Below are 14440 nucleotides of genomic sequence, written 5' to 3'. Positions count from 1 at the left end.
TCAATACCTTGTGCCCACTCTCTCCCCTCCTCAAAATATCAGAGAAGTGAGGAGAAGCTCTGAGGTTGACCCCCTTTAGACCTTCTCATGCCCCTGCTCATGTCAGATGGAAGTGAGGAATCAGAAACTACTTTTGAGATTCACCCCCAGGTCTTCAGTTTGCTTCTAATTGTGACTTTTCATTATGGCATTTTGACAGGACAAAACACTGACGTGTTCAGTGTTTCGGATCCGGGGGTCCATTCCAGCCAGCAATTACATCCTTCTGCCCAAGACCAGCACTCAGTCCCTGGGGCTGACAGGACGCTACCTCTACCTGCTCTTCAGACCCAGTCCTGCCAAACACTTTGTAGTGCATTTGGACATCGCTGCTGAGGTACTGACTGGGGACATGGTTTTCAACCTGTGCCCTTTCTTGGGTTGAATTCAGCATTGTTATGTACAGCTTGGGTGTGCCATTATGTTCTGTGTTGGCACACTCCATTGTGGTTGTCATTCCAATTGAAGGAACTAGGGTCTGGTTTCAATGATAGAGGAACTATGTCACTGCCTTCGTCAATAAGCGTAAAAAATACTCAACCAACAAATCACGAGGCAGAAATGTCAGAACGTCGCGAATCAAAACCATAGTTTGGGGGGAAAACATTTGCAGTGGTTTTAGTTAAGCTAGGTAATGCAATCTAGCCTCTTGCAAAATAACCTCTGTGATCTCCATCTTGCTAGCAAATATTTTGTATTTTATTCAAGCGTACCTAGGAAGTGACGTAGTTCCTCAATGCCAAAAGAGTCCATCAAACCAGACCCTAGTCACTGTGTTGGGTTTTCGAGACTAGGAAGTAGAGGTCGACCGATTATGATTTTTCGATACCGATTTATTGGAGGGCCAAAAAAAGCCGATACCGATTAATCGGCCGGTTTATTATTTTCATCATTTGTAATAATGACAATTACAACAATACTGAATGAACACTTATTTTAACTTAATATAATACATCAATAAAATAAATTTAGCCTCAAATAAATAATGAAACATGTTCAATTTGGTTTAAATAATGCAAAAACAGTGTGTTGGAGAAGAAAGTAAAAGTGCAATATGTGCCATGTAAAAAAGCTAACGTTTAAGTTCCTTGCTCAGAACATATGAAAGCTGGTGGTTCCTTTTAACATGAGTCTTCAATATTCCCAGGTAAGATGTTTTAGGTTGTAGTTATTATAGGACTATTTCTCTCTGTATACGATTTGTATTTCATATACCTTTGACTATTGGATGTTCTTATAGGCACTTTACACTGCGTGCACAATTATTAGGCAAGTGAGTATTCTGATCTTATCATTGTTTCTATTCACATTTTCGAACTCCAAACCATATAAACTTGAATGGTTATTGGATTTTATCATTTTCAGGTGATATGTATTTGTGTAATGAGTGGCGAAAGTGAATAACACCTTATATCAAGGTGTGCATAATTATTAGGCAGCCTCATTACCTCAGGTAAAATGGGCCAAAAAACAAATTTAACTTACACTGAAAAGCCAAAAATGTAAAATGCCTTTGACGGATACGACACTCTTTAAATAGCTAAACTATTGAGGTGTGACCACCGGACATTCAAACGTTTTGTTGCGAATAGTCAACTGGGGTGCAAAAAACGCATGTGGAAGAAAAGGCGCAAATTAACTGCAAAAGACTTGAGAAGAATTAAATGTCAAACTACCAGGAACCCATTATCCTCCAATTCCACCGTATTCCAGAACTGCAACCTACCTGGAGTGTTCAGAAGTACAAGGTGTCAAGTGCTCAGAGACATGGCCAAGTTCAAGAAGACTGGAACAAGGCCACCACTGAATAAGATTCACAAGTTGAAGCGTCAAGATTGGTCAAAGAAATACCTGAAGACAGGTTTTTCAAAGGTTTTATGGACAGATGAAATGAAAGTGACTCTTGATGAACCAAATGGATGGGCCCGTAGCTGGATCAGTAATGGACACAGGGCACCACTTTGAGTCAGGTGCCAGCAAGGTGAAGGAGTGGTACTGGTATGGGCTGCTATCATTGAGGATGAGGTAGTTGGACCTTTTCGGGTTGAAGATGGACTGAAACTCAACTCCCACACCTACTGCCAGTTTCTGGAAGATTCTTTCGTCAAACAGTGGTACAGGAAGAAGTACTCAGCATTCTAGAAGGCCATGATCTTTATGCAGGACAATGCTCCATCACATGCATCCAAGTACTCCACTGCTTGGCTAGCCAGCAAGGGCCTCAAAGATGCCTGAATAATGACCTGGCCCCCTTCCTCACCTGACTTAAGTCCTATTGAGAACTTGTGGGCCCTTCTCAAATGTGAGATTTACAGTGATGGAAGACAATACACCTTTTTGAACAGCATTTGGGAGGCTGTGGTTGCTGCTTCAGCGAAAATGTATCGTGAACAGATCAAGAAACTGACAGACTCCATGGATGGAAGGCTCATGGCAGTTATTGAAAATAAGGGTGGCTATATTGGTCACTGAATATTTTTGAAAGGCCAAAAATGTTATATAATTGTCATTTTGTGTTACTTATCTGTTACACTTACTCTAAAAATTGAGAATAAACAAGTGAGTTGAGAGAAATTATTTTTGTAATTTAGTTGTCTAATAATTCTGCACACTAACAGTTGCCTAATAATTGTGCACACTTATATTTCCCTGAGAAAGACAAAACTCATTTTTCCTTTGTTAAAAATTCAGGTTTGAGGTTCAATAACATTTTGGATTGACTGAGAGCATTGTGTTTGTTCAACAATAAAATTAATTCAGAGGAATACAATTTGCCTAATAATTGTGCACGCAGTGTAGTATTGCCAGTGTAACAGTATAGCTTCCGTCCCTCTCCTCGCTCCTACCTGGGCTCGAACCAGGAACACATTGACAACAGCCACCCTCGAAGCAGTGTTACCCATGCAGAGCAAGGGGAACAACTACTCCAAGTCTCAGAGCATGTGACGTTTGGAACGCTATTAGCGCGCACCCCGCTAACCAGCTAGCCATTTCACATCGGTTACACCAGCCTAATCTCGGGAGTTGATAGGCTTGAAGTCATAAACAGCACAATGCTTGAAGCATTGCGAAGAACTGCTGGCAAACGCACAAAAGTGCTGTTTGAATGAATGCATACGAGCCTGCTGGTGCCTACCATCGCTCAGTCAGACTGCTCTATCAAATCATAAAGTTAATTCTAACATAATAACACACAGAAATACGAGCCTTTGGTCATTAAAATGGTAGAATCCGGAAACTATCATTTAGAAAACAAAACGTTTATTCTTTCAGTGAAATACGGAATCGTTCCGTATTTTATCTAACAGATGGCATCCCTAAGTCTAAATATTGCTGTTACATTGTACAACCTTCAATGTTATGTCATAATTAATTACGGCCTTTGTTAGGAATAAATGGACTTCACACAGTTCGCAATGAGCCAGGCTGCCCAAACTGCTGCATATACCCTGACTGCTTGCACGGAACGCAAGAGAAGTGACACAATTTCCCTAGTTATAAGAAATTCATGTTAGCAGGCAATATTAACTAAATATGTAGGTTTAAAAATATATACTTGTGTATTGATTTTAAAGAACGGCATTGATGTTTATGGTTAGGTACATTTTGGTGCAACGACAGTGTTTTTTTTCCCGCAAATGCGCTTGTTAAATCATCACCCGTTTGTCGAAGTAGGCTGTGATTCAATGAGAAATTAACAGGCACCGCATCGATTATATGCAACGCAGGACACGCTAGATAAACTAGTAATATCATCAACCATGTGTAGTTAACTAGTGATTATGTTAGGATGTTTTTTTTTATATAAGATAAGTTTGATGCTAGCTAGCAACTTACCTTGGCTTCTTGCTGCCCTCGCGTAACAGGTAGTCAGCCTGCCACGCAGGCTCCTCGTGGAGTGCAATGTAAGGCAGGTGGTTAGAGCGTTGGACTAGTAACGGGAAGGTTGCAAAAACGAATCCCCGAGCTGACAAGGTAAAAATCTGTCGTTCTGCCCCTGAACAAGGCAGTTAACCCACCGTTCCTAGGCCGTCATTGAAAATAAGAATGTGTTCTTAACTGACTTGCCTAGTTAAATAAAGGTGTATAAAAATAATAATAATCGGCAAATCGGTGTCCAAAAATGCCGATTACCGATTGTTATGAAAACTTGAAATCGGCCGATTAATCGGTCGACCTCTACTAGGAAGGAACACAATGGCATTGTCAGGCGTGTAATTACATACTTTATAAAACTGATTTATATAGGAACTCTGTGTTGTGAGGCATGTTATTATTCAACAAGGGCGTAGTACTTAGTATTTTGATAGTATGATAGATTGGTATAGCACTGATAAAATAAATGTATGCCTCATAATTCTAAGGAATTTGCCGTGTTAAAGGTCAAATAACATTACTATTCAGAACAGTCTGTCTCCTCTCTCTCCCACTTCCACAACACTCAATACCTGTTTTTATACTGAACAAAAATATAAACGTAACATGCAACAATTTAAACGATTTTACTGAGTTACAGTTCATATAAGGAAATCAGTCATTTGAAATAAATTCATTAGGCCCTAATCTATGGATTTCACATGACTGGGAAGGGGTGCAGCCATGGGTGGGCCTGGGAAGGCATAGGACCACCCACTGGGCTGGCGTGGTTACATGTGGTCTGTGGTTGTGAGGCCGGTTGGACATACTGCCAAATTCTCTAAAACGACATTGGATGAGGCTTATGGTAGAGAAATTAGCATTCAATTCTCTGGAAACAGCTCTGGTGGACATTCGTGCAGTCAGCATGCCAATTGCAATCTTCCTCAACTTGAGACAGCTGTGGCATTGTGTTGTGTGACAAAACTGCAAATTTTAGAGTGGCCTTTTATTGTCCCCAGTACAAGGTGCACCTGTGTAATGATCATGCTGTTTAATCAGCTTCTTGATATGCCACACCTGACAGGTGGATGGATTATCTTGGCAGAGGAAAAATGCTCACTAACAGGGATGTAAACAAATTTGTGCACAACATTTTAGAGAAATGCTTGTGCATATGGAGAATTTCTGGAATCTTTTATTTCAGCGCATGAAACATGGCCCCAACACTTTACATGTTGCGTTTATATTTTTGTTGACTATAGTAGCATGCCTCTCGAACTGATTCTCAGTAGAACACCACTTGTTCCTTGTGGTATTGATCTACCTGCTAGAATTGGCTGCTTCATGTGTTTTATACCCAACCTTTCAGTTTGGAAGTGCTGTAATTCCTATGGATTTAAAACCCAAGGTTATTTTGCCACCACTCATTGGGAATTATGGCATTTAGTTGAGATCTTAACTGGAATTGGGAAAATAAGCCTTCTAAGCTGTCTGTCTAAGCTTCTTAGATTTATCCATCTAATTATTGAACGAGTAATATAAATCTCTCTTAGTTTTAAGCCTACACTAGTTCATTAGACTAGTTGTTTTAGTGCCTCTATAATACAGTCTAGGTTTTAGCACCTCGAGTCTCACGTTCAGCTCTGTTATTGTCTTGTCTAGGGTTTTGGGGGATTATGTTATTCTAATATCCTTGCATTTAGCCAGGGCCCATATTCATAGCCTCTGAGTGGGAGTGCTGGTCTAAAATCAGTTTTCTCTCGATCATAATGAATAAGATTAGTAGGGGACCTGATCCTAGATCAGTACTCCTATTCCGAGACCCTTTATGAATACGTGTGCTGTTCAGGTATTCAACCATGGAACTCTCCTTGATAAGTTACCAGACAAAATCATGACTGGTATTGTTGATTCCAGCTTTATGGATGTTACATTTGCAGGCAAAATCGCAACTTGAATGTCTCACAGAATGGACAAACAAAATGTAAATTAAGCTTTTGATGTGTGTGTCTATAGGTCCCCTTGGAATATAGTGTATATCCAAATATTGGCATGTTGGCCAAATAAAACAAAAAGAGGGACTATGGTTGCAACATGAAATGGCCAAGATTTTGGTGAGACTGAACATATTAGCTGAAGTCTGAGTTTGTCTCTTAGGTCACAACATGAATAGGCATTTTGAAGGAAAGGCTTGGCTGAACACAAAAAAAGGAAACATTTGAAAAGGTTGTAATTTCTATTATTACTTTAGAGAGGAAATACAACCGTTATGGATATTACACCCATTGACATTCAAATCTTAAAGATTTCTTTATCAAAATCTATCATAACACATTTGTTGTCATCCTGGAACCTTTGTAAAATGTCAGCAGATAGAATAGTACCTAAATAATGTCTGCACTACAAAATATACTGAACAAAAATATGAACGCAACAATTTCAACGATTTTACTGAGTTACAGTTCATGTAAGGAAATCATTCAATTTAAATATATTCATTAGGTCCTAATCAATGGATTTCACATGACTGGGCAGGGTCACGGCCATGGGTGAGCCTGGGAGGGCATAGGTCCACCCATTGGGGCGCCAGCCCAGCCAATTAGAATGAGTTTTCCCCACAAAAGGGCTTTATTACAGACAGAAATACTCCTCTGTTTCATCAGCTGTCTGGGTGGCTGGTCTCAGATGATCCCACAGGTGAAGAAGTCTGATATGGAGATCCTGGGCTGGCTAGGTTACACGTGGTCTGCAGTTGTGAGGCCAGTTGGACGTACTGCCAAATTCTCTAAAACAACGTTAGAAGTGGTTTATGGTAGAGAAATTAACATTAAATTCTCTGGCAACAGCTCTGGGGGACATCTTTTATTTCAGCTCATGAAACATGGGACCAATACTTTACATGTTGCGTTTACATTTTTGGTCAGTATATCTATCTATCTGCCTGCCTGCCTGCCTGCCTGCCTGCCTGCCTGCCTGCCTGCCTGCCTGCCTGCCTGCCTGCCTGCCTGCCTGCCTGCCTGCCTGCCTGCCTGCCTGCCTGCCTGCCTGCCTGCCTGCATTCATTCATTCATTCATTCATTCATTTTGGAATAATTCACTTTTTTTGTCAGGGTGACCTTCCCCCTGGGATTGCCCGTATGGTTTCTTGCTACCATTATAAGTTTTGTCGCATCTACCTCGTCTCTGATTCTATCTGGGTTCTTTGTCTCGTGGGTTTCATAACCACGTCTTTATAACAGTTAAATCATGATGAGACATTCATTTGTTCAACCATTTATCTGAACATGCTCATCTTAACACATACGAACCCCCATGATGCTCTGCGGCACAACCCCAATACACAACTCCTCCTACATGAACTTTTGGGAGAGTTTATTCTACAAGTCCAAGCGTTGAGGTGCCCGCCTATCTCTCGTAGTGTTTGGTGTGTAGCCCATTCACTCACGCTGACCAGATCCAGTACTTTGTTCTTAACTAGAGCTTCGAAGTCAGCCTCGACTTTTGGTTTGATAGTATAAGTTAAGCGTCGTGCTTTCAAAAACGTTGGTTTGTGTCTGACACGAGATACAGCTGCCCCTGTGTCAATCTCCATATGTACTGGCTGCCCCTCTAGTTAGGGAGAGACATAATAGCCATGCACCTCCCTCCCCCCCAGCAACAGTCAGGATTTTCAGTGTGACTTCCTTGTCTGAGTCTCTCACCTCAATGTTTTCCTGCTCAACAGCGTGAACATATATTTTTATTTTGTTGGACTGTCTGTTTGTTTTCAGTCTTTGACGTTTTCTCTGAGCGCGAAGTTGCCCTTTATATCACAGGCTCGGAAATTCATGTCCTTACATCAGCACGTAGACGCCTGATGTCCCGCTTTGCCACAGCGGAAGCATGTGCCTTGATTTCCCTGTCTCTGATTCTCAGTTGAATTCATCAGGAAAAGTACACAACTGCTGAGCCTCCATCATCTAGGTCCATGGACACACTGACTTCAATGGCCCTTGCCAAGGTCAGATTACTTTAAGTCAATAGTCTCTTTTGTATAGTGTTAGCAATTGATGTTATTCTTCAATAACACAAACTCCAAAGCAAATCAGGGGGAGAAAAATAGGTTTATTTGAGAAGGACAAATCAAGATGTTATGTTGGGAGGTAGATGTTCAGTCTCCCCTCTCCTCAGCTTTTCTCCACGAACAAAGGAACAGGATGCCATTTATAACCCCTCACCCTAGCCTAGGGTTGACCAATCCGAACTCCTTGCAGGACAACTGGCCAATGGCCAAATAACTGTCCTGCTCCCAACTCAATGTACAGACCGTAACACACACAGCTCTGAGTTCAGGAGTGACAGTCCACAGATTCTAAACAGCTGTTGAACTGAAAACCAACTCTTATTGATCGTTAATCCTAGTCCTCTCGTCCTTTGCGTTGTGTACTTATCTTCAAAATATTCTTATAGTAGCTTCACTCTGTCTCTAGTTGTGTAATTTAGAACATCATTCAACACAGTGCTCTGATTTAGTTTATTTAATGCAGCAGCAAACATTGTCACTGATGCTCTCTCTTCCTGATTTATTTGGTGGAACCTAAACCTTTCAGCAACAACTAGTGGTTTTGGTGAAAAATGTCCTTTCAGTATTTCCACAATATCCCCATATGTCTTATTACCTGGCCTGTCTGGCTGTAGTAGGCTGCATAGCAAACCCAATGTCCCTGGCCCCGTAACACAAAAATGTAGGCACAATTTTGTCCTCAATGTAATTTGAAGAACAAAATAGTCAAACCGCTCTGTATATGAGCTCCACTGCTCAATGCTTTCATCAAACTGTCCAATGTTTCCAACAATTTTCAACCGTTTTTCGTTTCTCAAAAGGCTCCTGATTTGTCACTCACTTCAATATTGTCCTCAACCATGGCAACATTCTGTTCTGCCACAGCAATATTTTCCTCTGTCACGTGATGTTCATTCATCTCACTCACTAACGTTTCATCCTCAAGTTTGCTAATGTAGCAGTTTTTTATTTCAAAGTTCATCTTCACAGTTGAATAAATGTATTTTCCTTTATTCACTGAATATTCCTCCCTTTAAAATTAGTTTTTTTTCCTGCTCCGTCCGTCCATGACGATGCTTACGCTCTCTCTTAGCTAGTTCAACTGCACTTGCCTCTGCTAGCAATACACTGTGCTAACATTAGCCTAGACTGTACCACGGAAAATAACAATTTAAACTTGTAAAAACTGACTTCTTCCAGACAGAATAGTTCCTGTAGGTTTAGACTCACTCGTCGGCAGTCTTTGGTTATGTCTCGTGAGTTTCATAATCACATCTTTATAATAATGAGACGGGAGACCAGGAATGAGTTCAACCATTTATTTGAACTTACTCATCTTAACATATACAAACCCCTATGATGCTCTGCGGCAGAACCCCAATACACAAGACCTAGTACCTCATTTTGACAAGGTTGATTTCTTCCACCCAAGGGCACCCAAAGCCATGCTTGAAAGTTGGACACGCTATATCATTCTGTCATTAGATTTGCCTAGGTGTTCAGTGGATCACTTATCACTCACATCATGGTTGCAAAGAGTGAAATAGACCTATTCTCACTCTAGATTTAGGGTTGTGACGGTATTGGAATTTTGGATGCCTAATTGGCCAGACTAATGACGCGGTTTGAATAGCAAAAATAAAAACATATTTTTAGACACACATTTTCTCCTTCGCTCCTGATTGCATGTGCTGCCATAGAAACAGAATTCATCTATTAATTATATTTCTGTGTGCTGCTGCTACATTGTGGGGGTTGTTGCCTCTGCAACCCAAGACTTTGTTGCTCCTTGCCGAATCAAGAAGCTAGCAAAGTTTCATCGCGTTGTTAAGAGTCCATTTACCTCAAACGAACTAAACTGTACAAATCAGTATTCACATTTTTACCAGTTACCAGTACAACCCCACCATAAGAATTAAAGGTACTATATTTGACCTCCGTTTCCTCTGCTGTTTTTTGTAGGAGGGCCAGGTGATCCGTGTCTCCTTCTCCAACCTGTTTAAGGAGTTCAAGTCCACAGCCACCTGGCTGCAGTTCCCCTTCCTGTGTGGAGCGGCCAAGGGCTCGGTGTACGAGAGCACTGCAAAAACAGCCAGACACGGTAAAAACATACATCTTCACTGAACATAGTGACACAGTTACAACAACAATCACGTTCAAGCAAAACTGGTTGAATTTTAACAGCTAAAAGCTGGTCATTTGATTCAGATTTGTCGAGTTTTGCCTTCTGTCATGTCTTCACTGAACATGGCTAAACCAGGTAATTACAATTGTACTGCGGTGTTCCTTGATCATGACCAAGTTCTTCTATTGGCCAGGACTGGTGGGTCCCGCCCCCTCTACGGTGCGCTGGACCTGTCTGATGATGGACCTGCAGTACGTTCTCTCTGTCTACCTCAACCGCCGCCACAGCCACCTGAAGACAGTGAAACTGTGTGCCAACATGTCCGTGAAAAACATGTTCACCAGTGACCTGGTGCTAGACCCTGGTGAGACTGTGACCCAAAGCTATCACAGGGTTTTATAATAGGATTATAATGTAATATAGTGTTAGATGCTTCATGTCAGGTTTACCAATGACTGTGTATGTGCACAAAATGAAATTGCATTCTGGTGAACAATCTGGGAGAAAATTCCTGTCTCAATGTTTTTAATGTTTCCACAGAACTAGCTATTAGTAACTTTTTTATTAGTAATAATGTGTCAGCTTTTGTCATTGAGGAAGAATGTTCCCTGAGATTGGAGAGGTAGAACTTGCAGCGCAATCTACGTCACAAATATTTTACAGGCTGACTACACCGCTCGTGTCGTGTGCGCGAGCGTTGCAAAATAAATGTAGAAATCTATATTATTCAATTATTGCACCCACACTGCTCGCATGCGCCAACGAGCGTCTGCGTTGCCAAGGGCCAAAATAGAAGTCAGTTCTATTTCTGACGCAGATTGTGCTGCAAGTCCTGCCTCTCCCATCTCCTCATTGGTTTATAGAAGCAGGTACCCACGTGCCATCTCCTCATTGGTTATACCCACGTGGGTGACTGAAAGACGAAGTAGGTCGGTGGCGGTAATGCACGTAATTTATGAAAGTTGCCAGTCGCAATATAAAGTCAAGAGAAGAAAAAGCCTAGAAGGACGAGAGATGACAAACGATTCGGTTGACCGTTTTATGTGTGGATTAATTGTCGGAGTAGAGGACCTTGTGCATTTCAGGTAAAATAACAATGTTTATATCCCAGGACAAATTAGCTAGCAACAGCAAGCTAGCTAAATAGGACAAATTAGCTAACAAGTGCAAGCTAGCTAGCTAAATTGCCATAAAGGTTTAATGCTTTTCGACCCAAATTAATGTAATTGGTTCAGTTTTTGATATTTTAACCTGCGTGTCGTGATCGCGTTTGGTGTGGGGGAACAAAATAAATGTATGCACGATGGCTCTCGTTGGCGTGTGCGAGCAGTGTGGGTGCAATAATTGAATAATATAGATTTCAAAATGTATTTTGCAACGCTCGCGCACGCGACGCAAGTGGTGTAGTCAGCCTGTAAAGTGCCAGCAGTTCACTCTCATTTGCTAGTGAAAGAAATTAAATGAAAGGTCGAAAAATAACTGGTCGCACAATGCTGCGTCCCATTAGGTGTATTTTCCACGTAACATTACAAGGATCACGCAACCTGATATACTGTAACTGTAATTATGATCCACGTCACAAAAAGCAGTACAAAAGTATAATAAAAAATAAATTAACATATTGGCATTAAATGGAGTCGGGAATTTTGAAGACTGCGCGATGAAGAATGAATGAGTGTCCAGTATTAGCTATAGAGGCAATCCTTCTAAAATGCCTTTGCACTAGATTCGAGATTTTATACATCTTCGAAACTCTGAAATGATGTATGCGCTGCAAAGAAATACAATAGGCACCTTTACATAGGCTGAAACAGCGGACTCTTTTAGCGAGCAGCGTTCATATTCCCTTTGCGGTAGCCTAGCGAGCAGCGTTCATATTCCCTTTGCGGTAGCCTAGCGAGCAGCGTTCATATTCCCTTTGCGGTAGCCTAGCGAGCAGCGTTCAGATTCCCTTTGCGGTAGCCTACTTAAGCTTTGTGTAGCCAGTTTGCGGTCTGTGTCGATGCGATCTTTTGTTTTAATGTTTTCAAAATTATTTTGCTTTTAGTGTTGATTAGGAACTGTCTCTAAAAAGCCAATACTTGTGAGCTGGCCCTAGTGATTGGCCCTGTTTGAGAGGTGACAAGCGTTCCTCTACTATAGAGACTAAACTTGGGGGCATGTGCTAAGAAAAACGTTATGGATAATTATCTCCATTCTACACTGTACATGTAATGGAATAAACATACAGACAATCTGTGCTAATTCCACAAAACATATTTATTTTATATGTTCTGTACTTATCAGTATGAATTTTTTATTTGTTTTGTAAATACCTTTTCACAGGACTGAACTGAACCAGGTGTGATCCATAATGTTTGTCTAAGCACATGAATCTCCAATTTGCCGCATGCGTCTAGTACTCTAGGTGGCGGGGGCAGGTCTGGGGAGCTTTCAAGGCCAGCGTGGTTGTGAACAGAGCACTACACTTAAGACCCCATTCAGTGTAGAAACATTCACTCACCTGCCAGCTTATTAGGTACACCCATTTAGTACCGGGGAAGACCCACCTTTGCCCCTAGAACAGCCTGAATTTTTCGAGGCACTCTACAAGGTGTCGGAAACATTCCACAGGGATGTTGGTCCATGCTGACGTGACGGCATCACGCAGTTGTTGCAGATTGGACGGCGCTACATTCATGCTGCGAACAGCCCTTTCCATTTTATCCCAAATATGCCCTATTGGGTTGAGGTCTGGGGACTAAGCAGGCCGCTCAAGTAAGCTGAACTCGCTGTCATGTTCTAGGCAATGTTTTTCCACTGCTTAATTGTCTAGTGTTGGTGATCGTGTGCCCACTGGAGCCGCTTCTTCTTGTTTTTAGCTGATAGGAGTGGAACTCTGGCTTTTGCAGCAGATGACCACACCATCTGTGACAAGGATCGACGAGTTGTGTGTTCCGAGATGCCGTTCTGCACACCGCTGTTGGGTTGCGCTGTTATTTGTCTATTTGAGGCCGACTGTTAGCTTGCACAACTCTTGCCATTTTCCTTTGACCTCATCAACAAGCTGTTTTCGCCCACAGAACTGCCGCTGACTGGATGTTTTTTTATTTATTTGTCGCACTATTCTCGGTAAATCCTAGACACTGTCATGCGTGAAAAGCCAAGGAAGTTGGCCGTTTCTGAGATACTGGATCCGGTACACCTGGCACCAACGATTATACCGCACTCAAAGTTGCTTAGGTCACTCGTTTTGCCCATTCAAACGTTAAATCGAACAGTAACTGAATGCCTCTATGCCAGTCTGCCTGCTTTATATAGCAAGCCACGTGACTCACTGTCTGTAGGAGCGATCCATTTTCATGAACGGGGTGGTGAATAGCATAGTTAAACAAATATATTTCAGTTAAGGGCTCATTTTCTTCAGGATGTTCAAAGGCCAGGGCCTTATCTCTGCATTTTTATAGATAAAATGCAGAGAATCCTTCAGCTGAGCCTATTTACAAGACCATTTCCTTAGTTTGGCATATTTTTTTAGTTTAGAAAATGTTTAACAGATGAACCTTCAACCTGCTTATTTCAGACCATTTCCTGAATTTAAAGTGCATTTCTTTGTACTTGAAATTTTTCAAAAACAGCTGAACCTACTTATTCATGGCCATCTCCTGAGTTTGAAGTACTTACTTTTATTTCAAAAAGAATTATTCAACTCAACCACAGTGCAATTGACCAGGCTGTGTGGGGGTGCAATCAATTGCGTTAATTCAATGTGCCTCCCTCAAGGTTCTAGCCCAGGTCCAAGGCTCTCTTCAATCTCTTCAATATTCTTCAAGAAATTCCTCATCTTTTTATCCTTTGTTCATTTCCCTCCAGGAGTGTCCTTCAATGAGGCAAAGCAGGCCGGGTTGGCGTCATCTCTGGGCACAGGCCCCATGCCTAGGGAGATGTCCTTCCCTGTTCCCAAGGGAGGCAGCTGGCATGACCTCTATGACTACATCAGGTGGGTGGCCTCATCAGGGTGGCCTTCAAATGGGAGAAAACGGAGTTGCAAAAGCGAGCGACTACCTGGACTTGTCCAAAAATAACTGCTTCTTTTCGTTGTCTGTTAAATAACATTTTGAAACGTTTTGCACCGGTATGCCCTAATGAACCGCTATCCAGTTACCATAGACAGGGTGAATTGAGCTGCTGACGCTATGCACATCATCTAGTTTCAGTCGTTATTGAAGTGTCATCTTGCCTTTCAACTGCTTCTTATGTTTAAAACTTTCGAGCTGCTACTTTGTTTATTCTAACAGGTTTCCATCAGACGGAGCCAAGATGCCCTTTGACTCCATTCAGAAAGGCTATCCCAGCGCTGTATCTAGTAAGTGGACAGCACTATAACGCCTATGAGA

The 14440-nt window shown here is 41.7% G+C and overlaps 1 protein-coding gene across 1 annotated transcript in view; it reads left to right on the top strand.

The window, feature by feature from the left end:
* The window catches only part of wdr90 (WD repeat domain 90), a 50723-nt gene that overhangs the window by 711 nt on the left and 35572 nt on the right, over nucleotides 1–14440 (top strand). Inside the window, exons 3-7 of the mRNA XM_014158909.3 lie at nucleotides 200–376; nucleotides 9902–10040; nucleotides 10258–10428; nucleotides 13917–14043; nucleotides 14342–14409. Coding sequence (XP_014014384.3) covers nucleotides 200–376; nucleotides 9902–10040; nucleotides 10258–10428; nucleotides 13917–14043; nucleotides 14342–14409 — 682 coding nt within the window. The remainder of the gene's footprint in view (nucleotides 1–199; nucleotides 377–9901; nucleotides 10041–10257; nucleotides 10429–13916; nucleotides 14044–14341; nucleotides 14410–14440) is intronic.

This window comes from Salmo salar, chromosome 19 (assembly GCF_965601325.2).
Source record: "Salmo salar chromosome 19, fSalSal1, whole genome shotgun sequence".
Classification (NCBI taxonomy): Eukaryota; Metazoa; Chordata; class Actinopteri; order Salmoniformes; family Salmonidae; genus Salmo; species Salmo salar.
Note: the sequence above shows the minus strand (reverse complement) of the source record. Positions and strands in the feature narration are given on the sequence as shown.